Source organism: Salmo trutta, chromosome 6 (assembly GCF_901001165.1).
Source record: "Salmo trutta chromosome 6, fSalTru1.1, whole genome shotgun sequence".
NCBI lineage: Eukaryota > Metazoa > Chordata > Actinopteri > Salmoniformes > Salmonidae > Salmo > Salmo trutta.
This window is the reverse complement of record NC_042962.1, coordinates 15,613,263-15,638,536: the sequence shown is the minus strand read 5'-3', so window position 1 is coordinate 15,638,536 and position 25,274 is coordinate 15,613,263. Positions and strand designations below refer to the sequence as shown.

The following is a 25,274-nucleotide window of genomic DNA, read 5'->3' as shown; positions in this document are numbered from 1 at the left end:
TCACTGACTGTAGGAGTGATCAATTTTTGTGAATGTGGTGGTGTACCTAATAAACTGTCTGGTGAATGTATGTTATAACATAGTATGTTTGTCAGACTGATAGTTGTTTGAGTAGGACACAAAGTATTCTCTCTAGGGTTCAGATATAGTACCCTGTGCTCCCCTGTTTGTGTTGAGGCTGGTGTGACCCTGCGGTAATTGCAACGGCTGACTGGCAGACAAGGGACTCGTTTTGGAAGTAGACGGCTGGCATGTGCAGATATCTATGGTTTCAATACATGGCATTTCCTGTCAACTTAGGGGTAACTAGCATGCTAGCGAGCAAGGAGCTAACATGGCTGCGCGACTACTCATGATAGCTAGCTAACCTCAAAGTAAACAAAACAGAACCATAAGAAAAGTATAGGTTACATGAGAGAACAATGCATAGCTAGCAGCAACGGGTGCGTTCATGCTAATGTGTCGTGAGTTTATAAGCTAACATGGACCTTGGATCAATGCTGTACAACAATTTGAAAGATGTATCATGGAGCACGACGTCTTTACCCTTAGATCGACTTGTCAGTGTTTATAGACTGCCGCAAATTGTCAAGTTGGACAGTGGTAAGGCTATTTTTGGAGCAATTTAATGTTTTTAGGAGGGGCTAACCAGTTGATTTGCTGCATAAAATACCTGTTAACTAGCCTCCAACCTAGCTAAGTTGGCTGGCTAGTTAATTAGCTAGCTAGCCTAGTTGCATAGCCATACCGTCTCTGTAACGTTACTCTGTCAATGTTGACATCAGCTAGCTAAGTTACTGTAGTCAAGAAAGTTGTAAAAGCTTATCTAGCCTTTAACTAATTAAAGTTTCCAAAACACAAATGTATAAAAGCTTGTAGCTAGCTAGCTATCTAGATTCATTCCTTGCTATCTTAAGTCTTTATTGTTATCAAGCTTAAACACAATAAGTTGGAATGCATCGCAGGAGTCTTTTCTGTAATGGCATAGCTAGCTACCTACCTTACTTGGTACAATGCATGCATACAGAAAAAAAGATAACGTTACAGTCACTGTAAAATGCAGTCCACCAAGAGTGGGCTGCCTACTAAACTATTGAGCATATGCAGACATTTTCACATTCAAATGGAATTTGGTTTAGGCCTTAATGATAGCCATATTTATAGTGCAAGGAATGACATTCCATGAGAGCAATATTTTTTATTATTCTTAGCTAGCTACATAGGTAGCTAGGTACACTGCATGACCGAAATTTGGGACACCTGCTCGTCGAAAATCTCATTCCAAAATCATGGGCATTTAATAAAGAGTTCTCTATAACAGCCTCCACTCTTCTGTGAAGGCTTTCCACTAGATGTTGGGACATTGCTGCAGGGACTTGCTTCCATTCAGCCATAAGAGTATTAGTGAGGTTGGGCGATTAGGCCTGGCTCGCAGTTGGCGTTCCAATTCATCCCAAAGGTGTCGATGGGGTTGAGGTCAGGGCTCTATACTAGTAAGTTCTTCCACATTGATCTCAACAAACCACTTCTGTATGGACCTCACTTTGTGCATGAGGGCATTGTCATGCTGTAGTATTAAGATTTCCCTTCACTGGAACAAAGGGGCCTAGCCCACAGCCCCAGACCATTATTCCTCCTCCACTAAACTTTACAGTTGGCACTATGCATTGGGGCAGGTAGCATTCTCCTGGCATCCCCCAAACCCAGATTCGTCTGTCGGACTGCCAGAATGTGAAGCGTGATTCATCACTCCAGAGAACGCGTTTCTACTGCTCCAGAGTCCAATGGCGGTGAGCTTTACATCACTCCAGCCGACGCTTGGCATTGCGCATGGTGATCTTAGGCTTGTGTGTGGCTGCTCGGTCATGGCAACCCATTTCATGAAGCTCCTGACGAACAGTTCTTGTGCAAAGGCGGTTTGGAACTCGGTAGTGAGTATTGCACCCGAGGACAGATTAATTTTACGCACTCGGCGGTCCCGTTCTGTGAGGTTGGGGCCTACCACTTTGCGGCTGAGCCTTTGTTGCCCCATAGACGTTTCCACTGCACAATACCAGCACTTACAGTTGACTGGGGCAGCTCTAGCAGGGCAGACATTTTATGAACTGACTTGTTGGAAATGTGTCATCCTATAACTTAGTTTCTCAAATGACTGTCTCACCTGGTTCACCAACTACTTCTCAGATAGAGTTCAGTGTGTGAAATCGGAGGGCCTGTTGTCCGGACCTCTGGCAGTCTCTCGGGCGGACTCTTTTCTCTGTACATATCAATGATGTCGCTCTTGCTGCTGGTGATTCTCTGATCCACCTCAATGCAGGCGACACCATTCTGTATACATCTGGTCCTTCTTTGGACACTGTTAACAAACCTCCAAATGAGCTTCAATGCCATACAACACTTCTTCCATGGCCTCCAACTGCTCTTAAACGCTAGTAAAACTAAATGCATGCTCTCCAACCGATCGCTGCCCGCACCCGCCCGCCCGACTAGCATCACTACTCTGGACGGTTCTGACTTAGAATATGTGGACAAATACCTAGGTGTCTAGTTAGACTGTAAACTCTCCTTCCAGACTCACGTTAAGCATCTCCAATCCAAAAGTTAATCTAGAATCAGCTTCCTATTTCGCAAACAAAGCCTCCTTCACTCATGCTGCCGAACATACCCTCGTAAAACTGACTATCCTACCGATCCTTGACTTTGGCGATGTCATTTAGAAAATAGCCCCCACTCTACTCAGCAAATTGGATGCAGTCTATCACAGTGCCATCCGTTTGGTCACCAAAGCCCCATACACTACCCACCACTGCGACCTGTATGCGCTCGTTGGCTGGCCCTCGCTAGATATTCGTCGCCAAACCCACTAGCTCCAGGTCATCTATAAGTCTTTGCTAGGTAAAGTCCTGCCTTATCTCAGCTCGCTGGTCACCATAGCAACACCCACCCATAGCACACGCTCCAGCAGGTATATTTCACTGGTCATCCCCAAAGCCAACACCTCCTTTGGCCTCTTTCCTTCTAGTTCTCTGCTGCCAATGACTGAAACTTATTGCAAAAATCACTGAACCTGGAGACATATCTCCCTCACTAACTTTAAGAATCAGCTGTCAGAGCAGCTTACCAATCACTGCATCTGTACACAGCCCATCTGTAAATAGCCCACCCAACTACCTCATCCCCATATTGTTATTTTTTTATTTATCTTGCACCTTTGCACCCGAGTATCTCTACTTGCACATTCATCTATCACTCCAGTGTTAATGCTAAATTGTAATTATTTTGCCACTACGGCCTATTTATTGTTTTACCTCCCTAATCTTACTACATTTGCACACACGGTATATAGTTTTTTCTATTGTGTTATTGACTGTACGTCTGTTTAACCCATGTGTAACTCTGTGTTGTTTTTGTCACAGTTGTAAATGATAACTTGTTCTCAACTGGCCTACCTGGTTAAATAAAGGTGAAATTAAAAATAAAATGTCGGTGCTATATTGAAAGTCACTGAGCTCTTCAGTATGGCCAATCTACTGCCAATGGAGATTGCATGTCTGTGTGCGGGATTTTATACACCTGTCAGCAACGGATGTGGCTGAAATAGCCGAATCCACTAATTTGAAGGGGTGTCCCACATACTTTTGTATATACAGTGTACGTAGTTTTTTTTTACAAAGTCTACATAAAAAGCATAGTGATATGCAAATCATGTAAAATATAATATTCATGGCGGACTGATAACTAAAGTTATACATTTCAATGATTGTGATTGTGATATTACTGTAGTCCAAACATTTTGAATCAGTGTCTCTCTTCTCCAGGTGAGTTGGTGGACGGCTTACGAGACCATGACTACCTCTTGATTCATTCCTGTCGGCAATGGACAACAATCACTGCACACAGTCTGGAGGAGGGCCATTATGTCATTGGGCCCAAAATAGAGATCCCAGTGCATTATGAAGGTTAGTCAAATCGCTGTTCTATTATGAAATCTACTCTGTCAGAGGTTCACATGGCAATGTTTATTCAGATGTATGTGAATGCCTTACAGAGGAATATTAATCAGTACGCTACTACCCACTCAACCTAACATCGACTATGACTCTCCTTTGCCAAAATCTAGCATATAATTCAACCAACCTATTTTATATCACACAAATAATCCATTATGAACTTTCTAGAGGCTATTCATTTTGGAGTAATACTCACTTTATGTGGACTGATTACAGACAGATCTATTCTTATAGTTTATTTTCTTGTTAACAAGCTTTACAATGCCGTTCTAAAGACATTTCAGTTAATCAAGAAAAAGACATCTGTACAATCAGTGCTAGTATAAAATTTGCAACATGCAAACATGCGCATAGTACTGTTTGCTCAGGGAAATAGGTTTAGAACAGGCACAGGCCTGTTTCACTGATCTTAAAAGCCTCTCGGGCTCAAATCAATGATTACACAGATGGGTCCATTTTACATCAATGACTCGCTGCTGCGCCTGCGCCAATCCAACTGTTCTGGCTGATGAATACTCACACACTGACATATGATCAATGCTCTCGCCTCACTTACAGCATAGGGGAAGTGTACTTAGTCAGTACACCAAACTAAAACTGATTCACGGAAACACTGTACGTAACACTGGAACAGTGGGGTTGCAATGAAAGCTTGGCCTGGTGCAGACTGAGACTTCTGCTGGGAACCCGGGGTATTCGGATAGTAATGTTCAGTGAGAGATTTCAGAAAATGTTTCCTTTCAAGCACAGACTAAACTAAAACAAGGGCCTATCCTTTCCAGGAACAGAAACAAGGTTACATGCAGGCAAGATCTCCCATCTTATTCTTTCCACCCCCTCCTGTAGGTCAGTTTAAGCTGCTGGAGCAGGACAGAGATGTCAAGGAGCCGGTGCAGTACTTCAACAGCGTGGAGGAGGTGGCCAAAGCATTTCCCGAACGGGTTTATGTCATGGAGGAAATTACGTTCAATGTGAAGGTCAGTTGCTGTTGGTTGATAGTTAATCAAAAGATGATTAGTGTTATAAAGTGACTAGCAAATTATGTACATTTCCCGAATTCTACAGATGTGACATTGTCATAGTAGGAGTTCAATTGGAGTGTTTTTAAGGGGTTAGAGATGTGATTTTTAGGCAATGAGACTACAATCTAACATGTTCTTGTCTCACAGATGGCTTCAGGCGAATGCAACGAGGACACGGAGGTGTACAACATCACACTAAGCACCGGTGATGAGCTCACCCTCATGGGCCAGGCAGAGATCCTCTACGCCAAGGCGTCCAAGGAGAAGTCGCGCTTCAACACAATCTTCAAGAAGATCAGCAAACTCAACTCCATCAGCAAGATGGCGAACCGTGGCAAGATGCCCTGCCTCATCTGCATGAACCACCGGACCAACGAAAGTGTCAGCCTGCCCTTCCAGTGTAAGGGCCGCTTCAGCACCTGCAGCCCGCTAGAGCTCCAGATGCAGGAGGGCGAGCACACCATCCGTGACATCGTGGAGAAGACCCGGCTGCCCGTCAACGTCACTGTGCCTGGCAGCCCGCCGCGCAACCACCACGACCTGCACCTGATCCGCGAGGGCCACCGCTACAAGTTTGTCAACATCCAGACCAAAACGGTGGTGGTGGGCTGCGTGCTGCGCAGTAACAAGATCCTCCCTGTCCACTTCCCGCTCCACATGGCCTCCATGCCCAAGTTCATCATCCCTGAAGGGCTGCTGCAAAGTGAGCTGTGGCTAGACACCATGGTGCATCGCTGGTTCACCTTCTGCCAGGAGCAGTTTGACATTGACGACTATTCCCGTGCTGTGCGCGATGTCAGGACCGACTGGAACGACGTCGATGGGAAGAGCCCCAAGAAGAGCAGTGGGAGCGGTAGTAGCAGCAGCAGCAATGGCTGCCCCTCCCACATGCACGTGCCCAGCTCTCTCACATACGCCCGCGACGAGCTTACCCAGTCATTCCACCGGCTGTCTGTGTGCGTCTACGGCAACAACCTGCACAGCAACAGCGAGGTCAACCTGCAGGGCTTCATGACGCTGTGTGGGGACTGGGCGCTCCTGCCGCCCGAGGGCGTGCCGGTCGACTCGGTCGACACAGAGTACCTCTTACCTGAGCTGCTGGAGAACATGAGCCAGTCTGTCCTTAAGTCGGATGTGCCCTACGAGGAGCTGTGGCTGGACCACTTGAGATCAAGTCGGGGAGGAGGGCACAGTGTTGGCGGCGAGGACCCGAGAAGCACCAGCAACACCTCCATGGCAGTCCTATCGTACCCCATCTCCTCCAGTCATGTGGGCCCAATGATCAGCTCTGAAATCTGTCTACCTCCGCCCCCAGTCCCTCCAAAGTCCGAAGCTGTGAGTACACATGAATTCCATCACCATGGCTACATTTACCAACTAATATGAAATTATTATTATTACCATGCAAATTGAGGAAAATATTTCAAATTACAGATTTTTTATTTATCCGTTATTTTACCAGGTAAGTTGACTGACAACACATTCTCATTTACAGCAACGACCTGGGGAATAGTTACAGGGGAGAGGAGGGGGATGAATGAGCCAATTGTAAACTGGGGATTATTAGGTGACCATGATGGTTTGAGGGTCAGATTGGGAATTTAGCCACATCACCGGGGTTAACACCCCTACTCTTACAATAAGTGACATGGGATCTTTAATGACCTCAACGTCCCATCTGAAGGACGGCACCCTACACAGGGCAGTGTCCCCAATCACTGCCCCGGGGCATTGGGATATTTTTTAGACCAGAGGAAAGAATGCCTCCTACTGGCCCTCCAACACCACTTCCAGCAGCATCTGGTCTCCCATCTAGTGACTGACCAGGACAAACCCTGCTTAGCTTCAGAAGCAGGCCAGCAGTGGTATGCAGGGTGGTATGCTGCTGGCTAATGATATAATTTTCTTATGATCATCAGATGTAGTGTTTGAGACATTACATTGTAACAACAATTTCATATTATTTCTGGTGTAAACAGCCTCTCACAGCTAAAAACAAGAAAATGATGAACGCTGTAATCATTTGTAAAGTTAGTTGATTTTCCTTCACCTTCCTCTCCAGGTGAAGGAAGAATGTCGTCTATTGAACGCCCCTCCCATTCCCCCCCGAAGTTCCAAGCAGATGATGTCCACCCCAACGATGTCCACCACAACGCCGGCTGGAGCTAAGGCGCGGCAGACGGAAACGCGCTCTCCAAGCCCTACTCTCTCCTACTACGCCTCAGGGCTACACAGCATGTAAGGACTAGGGGGCAAATCCCAATATGCAGCCTCATCCTTTGCACACACCTCCCATTGAGTTCAATGCATGATATACACTAAGGTTCCATGTCTCACATACGCCACTTAAGGATTTGGCCCTGCACAGTCTATAGTTTTTATTCTGGTCCTATATTATACATTGAAATGTCAATAAAAGGTACTTATGAACACACTTCCTTACATATTGCTGACTAGTCAATAGCTTTTGTTTCCCTCCAAATGGTCTGGAGTGTTGGGCTTTGTAACATTATTTCAGAATACTTTAGTAGTGTTTAATCTCAACTTGTACCTAGTTCTTTTCACTAACTTTGGTATTTTTCTTTTGCTGCCAGCAGTGGAGGAGGAGAGAATGAAGTGACCGAGGCGGAGGAGCAGAACCACGTGTGTTACCCCTGTAATTGGGCCAAGACCAACGAGGAGAGCCCGACAACGTCTCACGTCAGCCCACCGTTCGACGGCGTCCCTTCTAGACTATCGTGGCCCAATGACTTTTGTGGAGGGGCTTCTCAAGGCATGGAGGAGTTCCTGCCCATCCACTGTCAAAGTTACTACAGCTATCCCCGAAAAAGACCCCTGGGCACGCCTAAGTCGCCATGCACTTCCAGCCTTTTTGACTTTGACGGAAGAGAGCAGAGCAGTAACGCCGTCCCCTTCAAAGCCTCGTACACTAATCAGTTTTGCACCAAGTCGTCGAGCTACACCCTGGAAATGTACCGAGATAATACTATTGAAGAATGTAACACTAAACAAAGCCTGTCGTGCCCCATCTTGCCACCGAGGACGGCCAAATCAAACGAGACAAGTAAAGGTACAGATGCAGTCAAAGGTACGGAGCAGGACACTCTAAAGTGCCTGGTCAGCCAACAACACGATCAGGTCACGACGACAGACATATTCTCTATTTCCTATCCGCCCCTCCCCCCACCATCACTATCATCCCCCTCTGCACCAGCCCCCGGAGGACCTTGGCAACCACCCACCAACCTATCTGGACTCTCCATCGAAGAGGTGTCCAAATCGTTACGGTTCATTGGCCTCTCCGACGACATTGTGTCTTTGTTCGTCACAGAGAAAATCGATGGAAATCTTCTCCTGCAGCTCACGGAAGAGATTCTGTCGGAGGACTTCAAGTTAAGCAAACTCCAAGTGAAGAAACTTATGCAGTTTATTAACGGTTGGAGGCCTAAAATATAACCTAACCCTTTAACAAAGTACTAGTCTAGGAAGGAAAAAAAAACATGCAATGTGCTGCGAATGCCGACGTAAACTTTTGCCTTCAGTTTTGTACTCTGGGGGTTGTTTCATAGCATGAGTTGGCCAGACGATTTTCCTCAACATTCTGAAACAACTCTGCACATTCTAGTTCTTCGAGAAAGATAACACTTGAATTGGGCATGGTATATAACTGACTATATAATCGCTCTCAATAACCCATAGTCCACCTTAAGCTTTCTTGTGCAACCAGAAAACCAAGAGTAATCTCAGTGTATCTGGAAATTGGCTGCTTAACTTGTTGATCCAGCTCTCCGAAGTCCAACCCTGGTAACGATTACAGTTGTCTAACTATGTCACAGGGATGTGTTGTGTATTAACTCTTGTCATGTTCTATTATGTTTGATTTCCTCTTTAGGGACATTTTCTCTCAACTCTGTTACTACCTGCTTTAACCCAAAGCCTTTCCACAGAAGTAATTGGAGGTTATTCATGAAAGTTTGCGATAGCAGGCACAGCTGCTAAATCCAAGCGATGGCATTTAACTCATTTATAACAGTGTGCACTTCTTGTTTCCTTATTATAATACTGACTTAATATGCAAGTAACAACAACCAATACAATGTAACTACAGATTCTGCATAATGTAAGATGTACTTGTCCAAAAAAAAAAAAAGAGAAGCCTTTGCCAGGTCAAATGGACTGTACAATCAACTCATGACATTGTGAAAAACCACAAGGGTTTTTAGCAACGTTGACTTGACGTGTAATAGCTAAAGAAGGGGAAGCTTTGGGGATCGAGAAGGAACTATGTACCATTACAGAAGGAACATGTATTTGACAAAATGAAATGGAGAACTTGTTATATAGACTGCAAGGATATGTTACATTAGTGAAAATATTTAATTACTGAAATAGCCATTGATTAATTTGATATAAACTGAACTAACAATATTTTCCCTTTTTATTGTGCACATTCACAAATACAGACTTTCTCAGACTTGAGACAGACCAGACTAATCTGCCTTAATTTAACCCACCACAGAACTTTAACTAAACTACATTTAGTTGGGGGCCGTTCAAGAGGGTGCTGCATTATGGAACGTTCGGATAGATAGATAGATAGATAGATAGATATGTATTGTATAGCACAGATGATTATCATGTATAGAAAAGAGAATCATGTTGGCTCTATTCATTACATTTATATCTGCAATGTTCTGAATGATTCACCTCACTGAATACACCTCAGGTGTAATTTTTCCTTTGTGTTTTTGTGTCATGAATTAGTGTAATGTTATGCAAGTGATAAAAGGGTGGTAAGTAATTGTAACTGTAAAATGACCAGTAGCACAGGACTAAACTGTAAAATATTCATCGACAAACTCTGTTGTCATGGAAAAACTGACATTAATGTTTATGAACAACCCCTATTATATTTTGACTTAACTTTCTATGGTTGTGTATGATCAATAAAAATGGACACATTGTCTTGTCTTTTGGCTGAGTTACAATGACGATAACCTTTACGCCTTTCGCACAAATGCACATGGAAGGACTGCTGTTTAGTGATAAGGCTGTGCAGTAATGATGGGCCATGTAGTGCATCCCAAACAAATTGAAAAGCCTGTTAAACAATATAGAAATGTAATTTCAGTGTGTGTTTGGATTCATTAACTTAATTTCTCAAGCATAACAAATTACTGACAAGAGACTAAGGCAATAAGGTGGTCCCGTGTGGCTCAGTAGGGTAGAGCATGGCGCTTGCAGCGCGTGGGTTCTATTCCCACGGGGACCAGTACAAAGAAGAGAAAGTATGAAAATCTATGCACTCAAGTCGCTCTGAGCGTCTGCTAAATGACAAATGTAAAATAATGCTTCATAAGAAACAACATTGGCACTATAACATGAGCAACAGTCATTGACCCTGTTTGAATACTATAGGAATGCATGCTTTGTTTCTCCCTTGAAGAAATCCCTGATCCAGAACAATTTCTTATACCTTTAATGTTGTGTTGGGTCAGTGATTACTTCAAGGAAGGAAGAGCGTGTTTTTGAAGTATTAGAACACGGTTTAGTTTTGTCTCGGAGGAGCATCTCATTAGGAGGTGTGTGTGTGTGTTTCAGATCATGGGTTCCCAGCCCACCTATGACCAGGTCCATGACCTGGTCCAGCAGACAGTCCACCTGGCTCTATACCGACAGGCCCTAGGGCCCCAGCCCACCTAGAACATTGGGGTCCATGACCTGGTCCAGCAGACAGTCCACCTGGCTCTATACTGACAGGCCCTAGGGCCCCAGCCCACTCAGAACGTTGAGGTCAATGGCCTGGTCCAGCAGACAGTCCACCTGGCTCTATACCGACAGGCCCTAGGGCCCCAGCCCACCCAGAATGTTGGGGTCCATGGCCTGGTCCAGCAGACAGTCCACCTGGCTCTATACCGACAGGCCCTAGGGCCCCAGCCCATCCAGAACATTGGGGTCCATGGCCTGGTCCAGCAGACAGTCCACTAAAGGCTCTATTCAATCTGTATGGCTGAAGCGTTACAGATTTCGCGATAGAAATGTAAAGGCAATTTCCGATTGAGCCGACATGAGCAGCGTTTTCTGTGAACACAGTCTCCGCTAACGCCTTTAAATTTCAATCGCGCTGTAATGCAGGACTTCAGCGAAACAGATTGAATAAAGTCCTAAAAGTCCGGTTCAGCCATCCTGCCATAGAAATGTTTAATAATGCTGGAACTCAAACAAACGCAGATAAATGACTTGTGCACTGCAATTAACTGATAGGTGATTTCTGCTTTAGCCGACATCCGTGGAGTTCACGGCGAATTAATCTCAGCAAATGTCTGGAAAACTGCCTTTAAAAGGAAATTGTTGTGCACAGGTCGTTAATCTGCATTAGATTGAATCCTGGTCAAAGTGTTTTAATTTTCTTTACTCTAATACTGCCCATGCAAAGCTGATAGTCTGCACTTTAACCTCAGTCATTGTATCATTCCAAATCCAAAGTGCTGGAGTACAGAGCCAAAATAACAACAAAAAAATGTGTCACTGTCCCAATCCTTTTGTTCTTCTAATACACTATGGGGTGATAGGCGTACAGTAGTTAATGAGTAACATCTACTCCAGGACCAGCAACTTAAAAACATTGAAGCACTGTGACTTGTTGGATAGTAGTCCTGGTGTTGTATTTATTTAGTATTCTTTTTTTATTATTAATCAGCTGGATTTGATCAACATTCTTCTCAATGTATGACCTAGTTGTAAAGCTTCACTGTCTCAGCATAGTCTACAACTATTTTATTTTATTATCATACCGTATGCAATACTGGTTAGTTATAGCCAACCCACAATATAGCAGAGATAGCAAAAATGCAAGTGTTACAAATGCAGATATCAGTATTTCAGGAACATTCCACGATACTACCAGTGGAAAAAAATGACAAAGGCTCCAACTCGCAGGATGGAGGTATAGGGTGCTCTTGTCTGGGTAGTAGCCTAGCGGTAAAGAGGTTTGGCCAGTAACTGAAAAGTTGCTGGTTCGAATCCCAGAGCTGACTAGGTGAAATCTGTCGATGTGCCCTTGAGCAAAGCACTTAACCCTAATTGCTCCTGTAAGTCGCTCTGGATAAGAGTGTCTGCTAAAGTGACTAAAATATAAATCTCAGGAACCTGTTCACATCCCTCAGTAGCTCCTCATGGATCCTCTTCTTCTCCCTGATAGACTTGTGGCCTTCATTTCTTGCAGGACACCAGCAACCAGAGAGCTGAACAGATGCTTGGCCAGACTGGGATCTCTCTGAGGAAAAACATTTTTAATAAAATAGAGTAGGGTACAACTTTATTAGTCCAGCTCTGATTAAATGGAAATGTGCCTTCTGCTCTCCTACAACAGAACACACATCTTGGGAAGATCACAGGGTCAGCTGCAGTGCAGTGCCCCATGGAGCTATTTTAGGTATTAAGTATCTTGCTCACGGGCACAACAGTACAGTAGATGATACCTGGGATCTGAAACCAGCAGCCTTTCGGTTGCCAGATAATCTCCACCCCCCTTTGGATTTGAACCAGCAACCTTCTGGCTAATGGTACTTCTCGCTAATCTCTAGGCTACTTCCCCCAATACATATATCCATTTAGCAGAAACTATTATCCAAAGTGAAAGGTTAAATAAGTAACAGTGGGTGACGCCATCCAAAGGTGGTACACAAAAAAAAACGACTAAAGCGCAGATAGCTATAAATACAGAACTAAATATACAGAAATTAAAGATATTCTCCGGTACTTTTGTATATGTTTTTGCCAGTAGTTCTGAAAGTAGCTTTCACTAGCCAAAAGGTCCTCAAAAATTGCATAGTACGTCACATATGTAAGGATATGTGCACCAGGTCATTGCCCTCTCTCGCTCTGCTGTGTCCACTGAGCTGTTGGGCCCACCCTGCAACCTCATTGGATAACGCTGGGCAGGCCTCCTGCTAAAGGTCAGTCAAATGTGAGGGGCTGAAGCACATTGGCTAGAACTCTAACTGCTAGGGGGCTGGCCCATGTAGAGGGAAATTGAGGTAAAACAGTAATGCTGCTCATAGATTATGCATGTATGAACTACACATTGACACATCCAGCCCAAAGTGGGAGGTTTAAAAATGTGTTTCTTAGTCACCAAAGTACCGGAGCATGTCTTCGATAAAATCAATAACACAAAAAACTATACCAGTTTCATTTGAGGACCAGGATGTTGACAGCTGTGCCATACAAATAGTTGGGAAGAGATTTTTGATGTACCGATTCCATGGTATGAGATTCAAGACTTCGTGCTTTTCAGCTAAAATTATATAGAATTCTTGCCACCAACAAAATGTTGAATATTTGGGGCATAATCATCGAAGCTCTGCAGATTTTGATGAGAGGATACAGAATCAATAGACCATTTATTTTGGTATTGCCTTCAGGTAGCCTGTTTTTGGTCTCAGGTTCAGGAATGGCTGAAAATGCATAACATTGATCTAAAATTGACCCTAGAAATAGTACTGTTAGGAGATCTGGAGAGACCGAGTCAGTCAATTACTAATATACTAATACTCTTAGTAAAAGTATTTATCTTCAACTCGCAATCTGTGGATTCTATTCGATTAGATAGATTGAAAATGTATGTTAAACATCACAGCATAGTTGGAAGATAGATGGTGCATAGGAATCCGAAGAGGGTGGCCAGCAGAGGTAGGTGGAATGGGCTGAGGGAAGCTGAGGCACCTACAAGTGCTGGCCTGAAATACAGGGACATAAAACATAAGTAACCACAAAAAAAAAAATATGCAAAAAATTATCAAAGAGTCAATTCAGATTTATAGCTAACAATTAGTTAATGCAATTTAGTTATAGCTGGTTAGTTATAGCCAACTCACACCCATACCAAACCCATTGCATATCTCTGTTCTAAAGGCTTTTGAGGGAAAGGGGTAGTATGTACCTGGAGTGTGAACTTCAGTGAGCCTGTGTTGCTCAAAGTTGGTTCCACAGTAGATATTTAACATCAAAGTGAATTGCGGCCACATGCCGTTGAGTTCTTTTGGTAAATAAACCTGAAAATATACATTTGAATGTCACATTGTTTTGTACATCAATCCAAATGTGCATTCTTTGCAGGCTGAAGTCCTGAAGCCTATGGTAGTCACACCATAGAAATAGAAAGTTCTAAAAATAAATGATCTACAAAGAATAATCTAGAAAAAAAATATTTGATTTGTACATGTGGTCACTGTCTCCTGACCTGGAACTTGCACTCGGACAGTGGGTACTCAAACATGTTGCGGGTAGGGTCAGGACTCATGTTGGTGGCCAGACTAAGGAAGTGCTCCACGTTGCAACTAGAGTATAGAGAGTGCAGCAAAACCAACATACGCTCCAGGGTGGCTGTGGGCAGGCGCTTCTCGTGGCTCCAGAAGTTATGCACGCACCGCCTGCAGAGAGAGGGGAGGCAGAATGCTACAGACAGTACTTTGTGAAACATGAATTTTATGCCAGACGTAAGATAAGTACTTACTGCAGCCCTTGGTTTCCATCTGTAAGTCCCTAAAGGAGGGTGTCCTTTGCTGCATTGAACACTCTTTCAGACTGACTCACTGCATCCCTGAAAACAAATGACTTCATTATCCTTTCAAATCAAATCAAATTTTATTTGTCACATGCGCCGAATACAACAGGTAGACCTTACAGTGAAATGCTTACTTACAAGCCCTTAACCAACAATGCAGTTTTAAGAAAATACAAAAAAAGTAAGAGATAAAAGTAAAAAATAATTAAAGAGCAGCAGTAAAATAACAATAGCGAGGCTATATACAGGGGGGTACCGATACAGAGTCAATGTGTGGGGGAACCGGTGTCGAGGTAATTGAGGTAATATGCACATGTAGGTAGAGTTATTAATGTGACTATGCATAGATAATAACAGAGAGTAGCAGCAGCGTAAGGGGGGGGGCAATGCAAATAGTCTAGGTAGCCATTTGATTAGATGTTAGATGTTCAGGAGTCTTATGGCTTGGGGGTGGAAGCTGTTTAGAAGCCTCTTGGACCTAGACTTGGTGTTCCGGTACTGCTTGCCATGCGGCAGCAGAGAGAACAGTCTATGACTAGGGTGGTTGGAGTCTTTGACAATTTTTAGGGCCTTCCTCTGACACCGCCTGGTATAGAGGTCTTGGATGGCAGGAAGCTTGGCCCCAGTGATGCACTGGGCCGTACGCAGTACCCTCTGTAGTGCCTTGCGGTCTGAGTCCGAACAGTTTCCATACCAGTTTCACAAAAAGTAAGAGATAAAAGTAAAAAATAATTAAAGAGCAGCAGTAAAATAACAATAGCGAGGCTATATACAGGGGGGTACCGATACAGAGTCAATGTGTGGGGGCACCGGTGTCGAAGTAATTGAGGTAATATGACTTGGTGTTCCGGTACTGCTTGTAAAATATTTTGAGGATCTGAGGACCCATGCCAAATCTTTTCAGTCTCCTGAGGTGGAATAGGTTTTGTCGTGCCCTTTTCACGACTGTCTTGGTGTGCTTGGACCATGTTAGTTTCTTGGTGATGTGGACGCCAAGGAACTTGAAGCTCTCAACCTGCTCCTCTACAGCCCCGTCGATGAGAATGGGGGTGTGCTCGGTCCTCCTTTTCCTGTAGTCCACAATCATCTCCTTTGTCTTGACCACGTTGAGGGAGAGGTTGTTGTCATTGTACCACACAGTCAGGTCTCTGACCTCCTCCCTATAGGTTGTCTCGTTGTTGTCGGTGATCAACAGCAAACTTAATGATGGTGTTGGAGTCGTGCCTAGCCGTGCAGTTATGAGTGAACAGGGAGTACAGGAGGGGACTGAGCACGCACCCCTGAGGGGCCCCTGTGTTGAGGATCAGCTTGGCGGATGTGTTGGATGTGTTGTTACCTACCCTTACCACCTGGCAGCCTGTCAGGAAGTCCAGGATCCAGTTACAGAGGGAGGAGTTTAGTCCCAGGGTCCTTAGCTTAGTGATGAGCTTTGAGGGCACTATGGTGTTGAACGCTGAGCTGTAGTCAATGAATAGCATTCTCACATAGGTGTTCCTTTTGTCCAGGTGTGAAAGGGCAGTGTGGAGTGCAATAGAGATTGCATCATCTGTGGATCTGTTGGGGCGGTATGCAAAATGGAGTGGGTCTAGTGTTTCTGGGATAATGGTGTTGATGTGAGCCATGACCAGCTTTTCAAAGCACTTCATGGCTACAGACGTGAGTGCTACAGGTCGGTAGTCATTTAGGCAGGTTACCTTAGTGTTCTTGGGCACAGGGACTATTGTGGTCTGCTTGAAACATGTTGGTATTACAGACTCAGACATGGAGAGGTTGAAAATGTCAGTGAAGACACTTTCCAGTTTCCAGTTTCCCGTCTAGCCCTGCAGCCTTGTGAATGTTGACCTGTGTAAAGGTCTTTCTCACATCGGCTGCGGAGAGTGTGATCACACAGTCATCCAGAACAGCTGATGCTCTCATGCATGTTTCAGTGTTACTTGCCTTGAAGCAAGCATAGAAATTATTTAGCTCGTCTTTAAGGCTTGTGTCACTAGGCAGCTCTCGGCTGTGCTTCCCTTTGTAGTCTGTAATAGTTTGCAAGCCCTGCCACATCCGACGAGCGTCGGAGCCGGTGTAGTACGATTCGATCTTAGTCCTGTATTGACGCTTTGCCTGTTTGATGGTTCGTCGGAGGGCATAGCGGGATTTCTTATAAGCTTCCGGGTTAGAGTCCCGCTCCTTGAAAGCGGCAACTCTACCCTTTAGCTCAGTGTGAATGTTGCCTGTAATCCTTCTGGTTGGGGTATGTAAGTACACTCACTGTGGGGACGACGTCATTGATGCACTTATTGATGAAGCCAGTGACTGATGTGGTGTACTCCTCAATGCCATTGGAAGAATCCTGGAACATATTCCAGTCTGTGCTAGCAAAACGGTCCTGTAGTTTAGCATCTGCTTCATCTGACCATTTTTTTATAGACCAAGTCACTGGTGCTTCCTGCTTTAATTTTTGCTTGTAAGCAGGAATCAGGAGGATAGAATTATGGTCAGACTTGCCAAATGGAGGGCGAGGGAGAGCTTTGTGCGCGTCTCTGTGTGTGGAGTGAAGGTGGTCAAGAGTTTTTTTCCCTCTGGTTGCACATTTAACATGCTGACAGAAATGAGGTAAAAATGTATTTAAGTTTCCCTGCATTAAAGTCCCCGGCCACTAGGAGTGCTACCTTTGGATAAGTGTCTTCCTTTTTGCTTATGGCGGTACACAGCTCATTGAGTGCGGTCTGTGGTCGTATGTAGACAGCTACGAATAATACAGATGAAAACTCTCTAGGTAGATAGTGTGGTCTACAGCTTATCATGAGTTACTCTACCTCAGGCGAGCAAAACCTTGAGACTTCCTTAGATATCGTGCAACAGCTGTTGTTTACAAATATACATAGGCCGCCTCCCCGTGTCTTACCAGAGGCTGCTGTTCTATCCTGCCGATAGAGTGTATAACCAATAATCTACAGTCACTTTATTACTTAATGTCCTGACTGCTGGTCACATTTTCAATGTTAACCCTGTATAATCAGCAACGACGCCAGTCCCATGCATGTGTTTATTTTCGAACGCTTCTACAAGGAATTATTATGTTGTCTTAACCTGTATATTTTAGACCTAGAATGGTGGGGGGCAAATAGGAGCCAACCTGTGGTTAGGTGTGAGGGTGAGGCGTGACGATTGTCTCAATGCAGGGTGAGGCTCTAGGTCTAGGCTGAGAATGTCCTAAAATGAGCACCATACCGACCAGTTATCCTGAATCCACATGATGATGTCGTACATCCTTCCTGCAGGCTGGAGAGGGATGGGAGATGAAGGCTGTGAGGGATTTCCAAAGAAAGTTGAGTAACCCATCTTCTTTTGAGAACAACAAAGATGTCTGTAACGCTTTAAGACAAAACAAATCAATCAACCACTTGTTGTTACATTTACATTTACTCACTATTACTTCAAAAATATAAATGGTCATTCCATATTTCACAAAAAACACAGCATTTATAGTTCAACCCAAAAGTATGAATTTGACTAAAATCCTAGATCACTGTGATTCAAGTCAATCTAGTGTGTACCAGCCTGACTTTGCTGGCCATAGCCTCAGATGTAGCTGGCCTTAGAATAAAACAAAGCTGAAAAAACATGCTGATGTAGGGTCTTAATCACTATTACCCACTTATAGCCTAGTTAATGCAACCAGTGGGGTAAAGTACTTAAGTAAAAATACTTTAAAGCACTACTTAAGTCGTTTTTTGGGGGTACCTGTACTTTACTTTACTATTTATTTTTTTGACAACTTTTACTTTTACTTCATTACATTCCTTAAAAATATTGTACCTTTTACTCCATACATTTTCCCTGACACCCAAAAGTATGTCACTAAACACATGCTTAGTTTGTAAATTATGTCTGAATGTTGGAGTGTGCCCCTGGATTTCCGTCAATATTAAAAACAAGAAAATGGTGCCATCTGGTTTGCTTTATATAAGGAATTTGACATGATTTATACTTTTACTTTTGATACTTAAGTATGTTTTAAACCAAATACTTTTAGACTTTTACTCAAGTAGAATTTTACTGGGTGACTTTGACTGTTACTTGAGTCATTTTCTATTAAGGTATTTTTATATTTACTCAGGTATGACAGTTGGGTACTTTTTCCGACACTGAATGCAACCAAATGAATGGAAAAATTAAGCAGAATTTAGGATAGATGAAATGTGCATGCGTAACATTGACTAGGACACAAAAAAATTATGTAAAAACAGGTGCCCACAGGTTGTGCCTCTTGATCAGAGCCAGGGTTCATTCATTAGGGAATCTCAGTCTGCACTACAGCTTTAGCAAGCCAAGGGGCAAGGTGCAAATCTATACTTGCTATACAGTTTGGGTCTGACAACAATAGAACCTGCAGAGAACCTTTACCAGCTCGTTCTCGCTGTTCGTTAGCATGTATTCTTGCCCCAAGTCCCCAATAATGTCATGATATCTTAGAGCTGCATCTCTTGTCACCATATGAGAAAGCTGCATTTAGTTTAAGAAGAAGACCTTGAATCCCTCCATCAAGCTTAACTTTGTTGTCAGAGGACATGTTTACACATCTTTGATAGCTATCCTTGCTATCCTCAACTTGAACGCATCAACAACATCCATACCAATCATTTATATATACAGTTGAAGTCGGAAGTTTACATACATTTAGGTTGGAGTCATTAAAACTTGTTTTTCAACCACTCCACAAATGTCTTGTTAACAAACTATAGTTTTGGCAAGTCGGTTAGGACATCTACTTTGTGCATGACACAAGTAATTTTTCCAACAATTGTTTACAGACAGATTATTTCACTTATAATTCACTGTATCACAATTCCAGTGGGTCAGAAGTTTACATACACTAAGTTGACTGTGCCTTTAAACAGCTTGGAAAATTCCCGAAAATGATGTCATGGCTTTAGAAGCTTCTGATGGGCTAATTGACATAATTTGAGTCAATTGGAGGTTTACCTGTGGATGTATTTCAAGGCCTACCTTCAAACTCAGTGCCTCTTTGCTTGCCATCATGGGAAAATCAAAAGAAATCAGCCAAGACCTCAGAAAAAAATTGTAGGCCCCCACAAGTCTGGTTCATCCTTGGGAGCAATTTCCAAACGCCTGAAGGTACCACGTTCATCTGTACAAACAATAGTACGAATAATACAGATAAACACCATGGAACCACGCAGCCGTCATACCGCTCAGGAAGGAGATGTGTTCTGTCTCCTAGAGATGAACATACTTTGGTGCGAAAAGTGCAAATCAATCCCAGAACAACAGCAAAGAACCTTGTGAAGATGCTGGAGGAAACAGGTACAAAAGTATCTATATCCACAGTACAACGAGTCCTATATTGACATAACCTTAAAGGCCGCTTAGCAAGGAAGAAACCACTGCTACAAAACTACCATAAAAAAGCCAGACTACGGTTTGCAACTGCACATGGGGACAAAGATGGTACTTTTTGGAGAAATGTCCTCTGGTCTGATGAAACAAAAATAGAACTGTTTGGCCATAATGACCATCGTTATGTTTGGAGGAAAAAGGGGGAGGCTTGCAAGCCGAAGTACACCATCCCAACCGTGAAGCACAGGGGTGGCAGCATCATGTTGTGGGAGTGCTTTGCTGCAGGAGGGACTGGTGCACTTCACAAAATAGATGGCTCACGAAGAGGGAAATTATGTGGATATATTGAAGCAACATCTCAAGACATCAGTCAGGAAGTTAAACCTTGGTTGCAAATGGGTCTTCCAAATGGGCAATGACCCCAAGTATACTGCCAAAGTTGTGGCAAAATGGCTTAAGGACAACAAAGTCAAGGTATTGGAGTGGCCATCACAAAGCCCTGACCTCAAGCCTATAGAAAATGTGTGGGCAGAACTGAAAAAGTGTGTGCGAGCAAGGAGGCCTACAAACTTGACTCAGTTACACCAGCTCTGTCAGGAGGAATGGGCCAAAATTCACCCAACTTATTGTGGGAAGCTTGTGGAAGGCTACCTGAAACGTTTGACCCAAGTTAAACAATTTAAAGGCAATGTTACCAAACACTAATTGAGTGTATGTAAACTTCTGACCCACTGGGAATGTGATGAAAGAAATAAAAGCTGAAATAAATCATTCTCTCAACTATTACTCTGACATTTCACATTCTTAAAATAAAGTGGTGATCCTAACTGACCTTAGACAGGGAGTTGTTACTAGGATTAAATGTCAGGAATTGTGAAAAACTGAGTTTAAATGTATTTGGCCAAGGTGTATGTAAACTTTCGACTTCAACTGTATATACACACTTGATAGCTGACAGGGAGTTAACAAAAGGCTGTGAAGTATTTGTAGCTCGTGAACACATGAAGTAAAACCTAACCGAAAGAATATACAGTCCACCAAGTCCTCACTTACATTGTGGTCCCTTCGAGCCGGATAAAGGTGTTTACTCCTGGATCAACATGCAGCGAGTTACCGGTGAATCCTGGACCTGGTCTGATCATCCAAGGCGCCAAGCCTCACCTTATCCAAGTTAGAGTAACACGGCACAGTACGTACATGGGCAAGAAGATGACCTTCAACCTCGCATGGAGGGTTCTACTAAGATGACACCCCTCACTCCACCCAGTCCCTTCCTCTCCAGCCAGGTCAGATGGGATACAACTCCAGATGAGTGGGAGACCTTCAGAGAATACAGGGAAATCCTAAACCCTCATCTGACCCATGAGAGCAGAAGGATGAGCCACAGTAAGCAGAGTAAGGAGCAACATAGAGGTCTGTCCATGCTCTACAACAGAGACTGGGAACACAGGAAGCGACCTACAGAGCACGAGCTAGCGAGAAAGTACATTGAGCAAGACAGAGCCCAGCTGAGGCAGTCCCAGCAAGCTATGCAGGTCAGGCTCTCTCAGCAACAGTACGTGAGCAACAAGAAGAGATGGTACAGCTCGCTGAGACTCTACACTCTGTGCTGCCAGAGCTCACATCCCAGTCTATAGCTAGTTTCTCACCCACTAAGCCAGCCCCTACAGAGCCCTCATCCTGAGGTACCCTTCCAGCAGAAGGTTGGCACCACCACGGCCCACGTCAGAGCTGGTTGAGCATATGAAGCCATCAAGCAACGAAGAAGATACGGCTTGACATGGACAGTATGACAACAGTGAGTGGCCTGACCCCCTAACGTGGCCTCCAGCATTTGACGAGTCACTACTGCTGTGTCATCAGAGTGACACTCCAAGCCTACAGTGCGGCTACCAAGAGCCTCCTACAGCAGCTATGAGTTTCCTCAGTCCCGGCGCTCACTCCACCTGTTAGGAGGCTACTCCTCCACCAGTGGTTCAGCTAAAAGAAATACCTACCTGTCAGCTCCAAGACACTGCCAGTGTTGAGTACCAGCCCACTGCCGGTGCCAGGGTGTGTCTACCCGTCCCTGCCATTGGTTCTCAGTTTGCCCTTAGAATGGGTACCCAGCCTTTTCCTGATGAGGAGCCAAGTTCATCTCTAGCCATTGGTCCTCCACTTGGCCCTAGCTTTCAGACACTGGCTGCACATGCAGTGCAGTTCCCACTTACCTCAGTACAAAGAGTCCAGCCCAGCTACGTTGGGGATCTCCCACCTGGTTTTGAGTGGCTTCCTCCACAGGGGTTGCTTCAGCCTCCACCCTGAGGTCCCATTCAGTCCTCGCCAGCAAGGTCCTCTCCGATCCTGTGGGGGAGCCTCCGCCTGCTCCTCGTCTGAGGTTTCAGCGACACCTCATGAGAGGCCAGAGCTTGACACTGACTTCTGGGCCCTTCAGTTCTCTGACCTGCAACCTCCACTAGTCCCTGCCTGTGACGTCCATCCTGGCTCGGTCGGGGAGCCCCAATCTGCCAGTCGTCGAGAACCCTCTGCAGCTCTAGCCCAGGGTCCACAGTCACACGCTGCCTGGGGAGCTCTGCTGCCTTTTCTGGAGAACACGTTTGTCCCTGCTGTGAGACCTCAGCTCAGCCTGATTATCAGCACAGGTTTAGCTCCTGACCCTAAGACTCAGTTTCTCCTCGTCTGGAGATCCCTGCCTGATCCGGTTGGGGAGTCTCCACCAGAACCGGAGCCCTTTACGCTGTCCCCCATAGAGCTACTACATGGCCCTGCTCTAAGGGTCAAGACAGCTCCTGCCAATGGAACCCAGAGCCCTCCCTCCTTCGAGTTTCAGACTGCGTCAGCCCCAGAGACTTTCCTCTGACAAGTCTTCCCCTAGTACAGATACCCTGCTGGTAGCCCCAATAGCCTCTGATAATCAGTTACTGGTGACCTGTTGGACCATGTAGTAGGACCTGCCTGCCAGCCTTTACTTGCCACGATGTCCTGCTCTTAGTTATTAGTCAGGACATGTTGCCAGTCCTTTAGGTGCCCCTGTCCTTAGCTCCCCAGTCACCAGACACTCAGGTGTCCCTGGTGCCCTATTAGCTAAGCAGTCAGGTGTTCCCCCTAGTTTCCTGCCAGCTGACACCCTAGTAGTTTGAACTGTTTCTTGCTGTTGGAACAAAGCAGCGTTCCATCAGTTACATTCACCCCTAGACACTGGTCTTATGTCTGTTAAGTTTGGGTAAGATATGTAAGTAAGAATTAAGATAGTCAAGTATTGAGCCTTTCTTAGGAGTGAATTAACATAGTGAATTCAGGGGCGTCTGTATAAAAGGCTGTGAGTATTTGTAGTTAATCAGTAATGTTAGTTCATCATATCAGAGCCGTAGCTCTGCCCACTGGTGAAGTGGAGCAGAGCACGCTGGGTGATTTCCAACTTAGAGAAGATCAGCTCGAGAGAAGTCAAGAGAGAGAAAGTTCCAGCCATCCTTGTGTTTTCCCACCAGTTAGCTTTCATTGTGTTAGCCAAGACCAGTGTGCATCCTTGTTGATATACCACACACACTTTGGTTGAAGCAAGTTGACCACTAAGTGCCTTAGCCCATCCGTACTACATACACTGTGCGGTGCTGTTCCGTGGCTGTGCATCTTCAGCTTTATTAAACCACCTCAACTGGAATCCTACCTGTCTGTCATCTGTACCCTTACCAGCACACGGGAGTGAACACATGAAGTAAAACCTAACCTAAAGAATATACAGTCCACCAAGTCCTCACTTATAGGGGGTGCTGTTTTGAAGCCACAGCGCCTACATCTTGGCACCCCCACCGTTGTAAACAATAATTTGGACGCTGTAGAAATGTATTCATGAAAGTCTACATTTGTTTTTGCAACATTTATTGTATTACAGATACCTTCATGCATACTTTAAAATTATATTATGTGAGCTAAACATACAAATAAAATGTATATAAAAACAAGATCCTTAAAGTACACTGAACAAAAATATAAACGCAACATGTAAAGCGTTGGTCCCATGTTTCATTATCTGAAATATAAAATCTCAGAAAGGTTCCATATGCACAAGCGTATTTCTCTCAAATTTTGTGCACAAATGTGCTTACATCCCTGTAGGTGAGCATTTCTCCTTTTCCAAAACAATCCATCCACCTGACAGGTGTGGCATATCAATAAGCTGCTTTAACAGCATGATCATTTCACAGGTACACCTTGTGCTGGGGACAATAAAAGGACACATTAAAATGTGCAGTTTTGTCACACAACGCCACAGATGTCTCAAGTTTTGAGGGAGCGTGCAATTGGCAATGCTGACTGCAGGAATGTCCACCAGAGCGGTTGCCAGATAATTGAATGTTCATTTCTCTACCATAAGCTGCCTCCGATGTCATTTTAGAGAATTTGGCAGTACATCCAATCAGCCTCACAACCCAGCCCAGGACCTCCACATCTGGCGTAAGGAGTATTGCTGTCTTTAATAAAGCCCATTTGTGCAGAAAAACAAATTCTGAATGTCCCTCCAAGGACCACCAATGGTTACACCTCTGCCCAGTCCTGTGAAATCCATTGATTAGGACCTAATAAATGTATTTCAATTGACTTATTTCCTTATATGAACTGTAACTCAGTAAAATCTTAGAAATTGTTGCATGTTGCATTTATATTTTTGTTCAGTATATATATATATTTTAATTAGTAATGCTATTGTCCCTACTACAACAATACATATACTTAAATACATGTAATATAGAATGTAACAATGTAATATATAATTCCATTAATTCCTGGATCCATATGCTTGCAACCAGAAGTAACTCTCAAAAGTGATGTTCTTGACACTCCCACCAAAGGTATATTCACAACCGTTGCATGATGTTCAAAAACTTTACAAACCGGGATGTTCAGATCAACTGTTTAAAATGTAGCAATCTCAATCAAACTCAAATGTACATGGCAATTGAATTTCTTCCTAGCATTGACCTAGCCTTTCAATAGACAGTATTAAAAGTAACCTTACATGTATCGTTGTTTTCAAATGCTCAAGCAACACTGAAAGCATCCTGAATACACCCCAGTAGTCAACGAGGTTGATCTATTGGTCGCCACACTTTTGTAGGCCCGCGGATCAATTTCCCCCCAAAAAACAAAAACATATGTTTAGGAACTCAGTCAGAGTCTCAACTTAATGTTTAGAGTTAGAATACACAAAATGTGGTTATGCATCAGCAGTTTTTCTCATTATGTCAGGCACTGACAGTCACTCAATTAGCCCATGTCACCTAAAAAATGTTTGATTGCTAAATTAGTCTAGCCAGCTAACTAAAT

General features: G+C 44.1%; 1 protein-coding gene across 2 annotated transcripts; it reads left to right on the top strand.

Annotated features, from left to right (window-relative positions):
• The first annotated feature begins 135 nt into the window (after positions 1–135).
• On the top strand, positions 136–9,996 carry garem (GRB2 associated, regulator of MAPK1). 2 transcript variants are annotated; one of them, XM_029755473.1, is made up of 6 exons: positions 136–603; positions 3,819–3,959; positions 4,857–4,987; positions 5,180–6,367; positions 7,095–7,270; positions 7,630–8,488. In XM_029755473.1, the coding sequence occupies exons 1-6, from the start codon at positions 483–485 to the stop codon at positions 8,486–8,488; spliced, it is 2,616 nt and encodes an 871-aa protein (XP_029611333.1). In that variant the 5' UTR covers positions 136–482. The 2 variants fall into 2 exon arrangements, with proteins under 2 accessions (XP_029611333.1, XP_029611332.1); XM_029755472.1 differs by having other exon boundaries at positions 483–603; positions 7,627–9,996.
• Positions 9,997–25,274: the final 15,278 nt, after the last annotated feature.

Excerpts from the sequence above, each read along its gene's own strand:
- garem (XM_029755472.1), top strand. The coding sequence starts at position 483 with ATGGACCTTGGATCAATGCTGTACAACAATTTGAAAGATGTATCATGG. Across the intron at positions 604-3,818 it reads AATTGTCAAGTTGGACAGTG|GTGAGTTGGTGGACGGCTTA; the intron begins GTAAGGCTATTT and ends TCTCTTCTCCAG. Across the intron at positions 4,988-5,179 it reads AAATTACGTTCAATGTGAAG|ATGGCTTCAGGCGAATGCAA; the intron begins GTCAGTTGCTGT and ends CTTGTCTCACAG.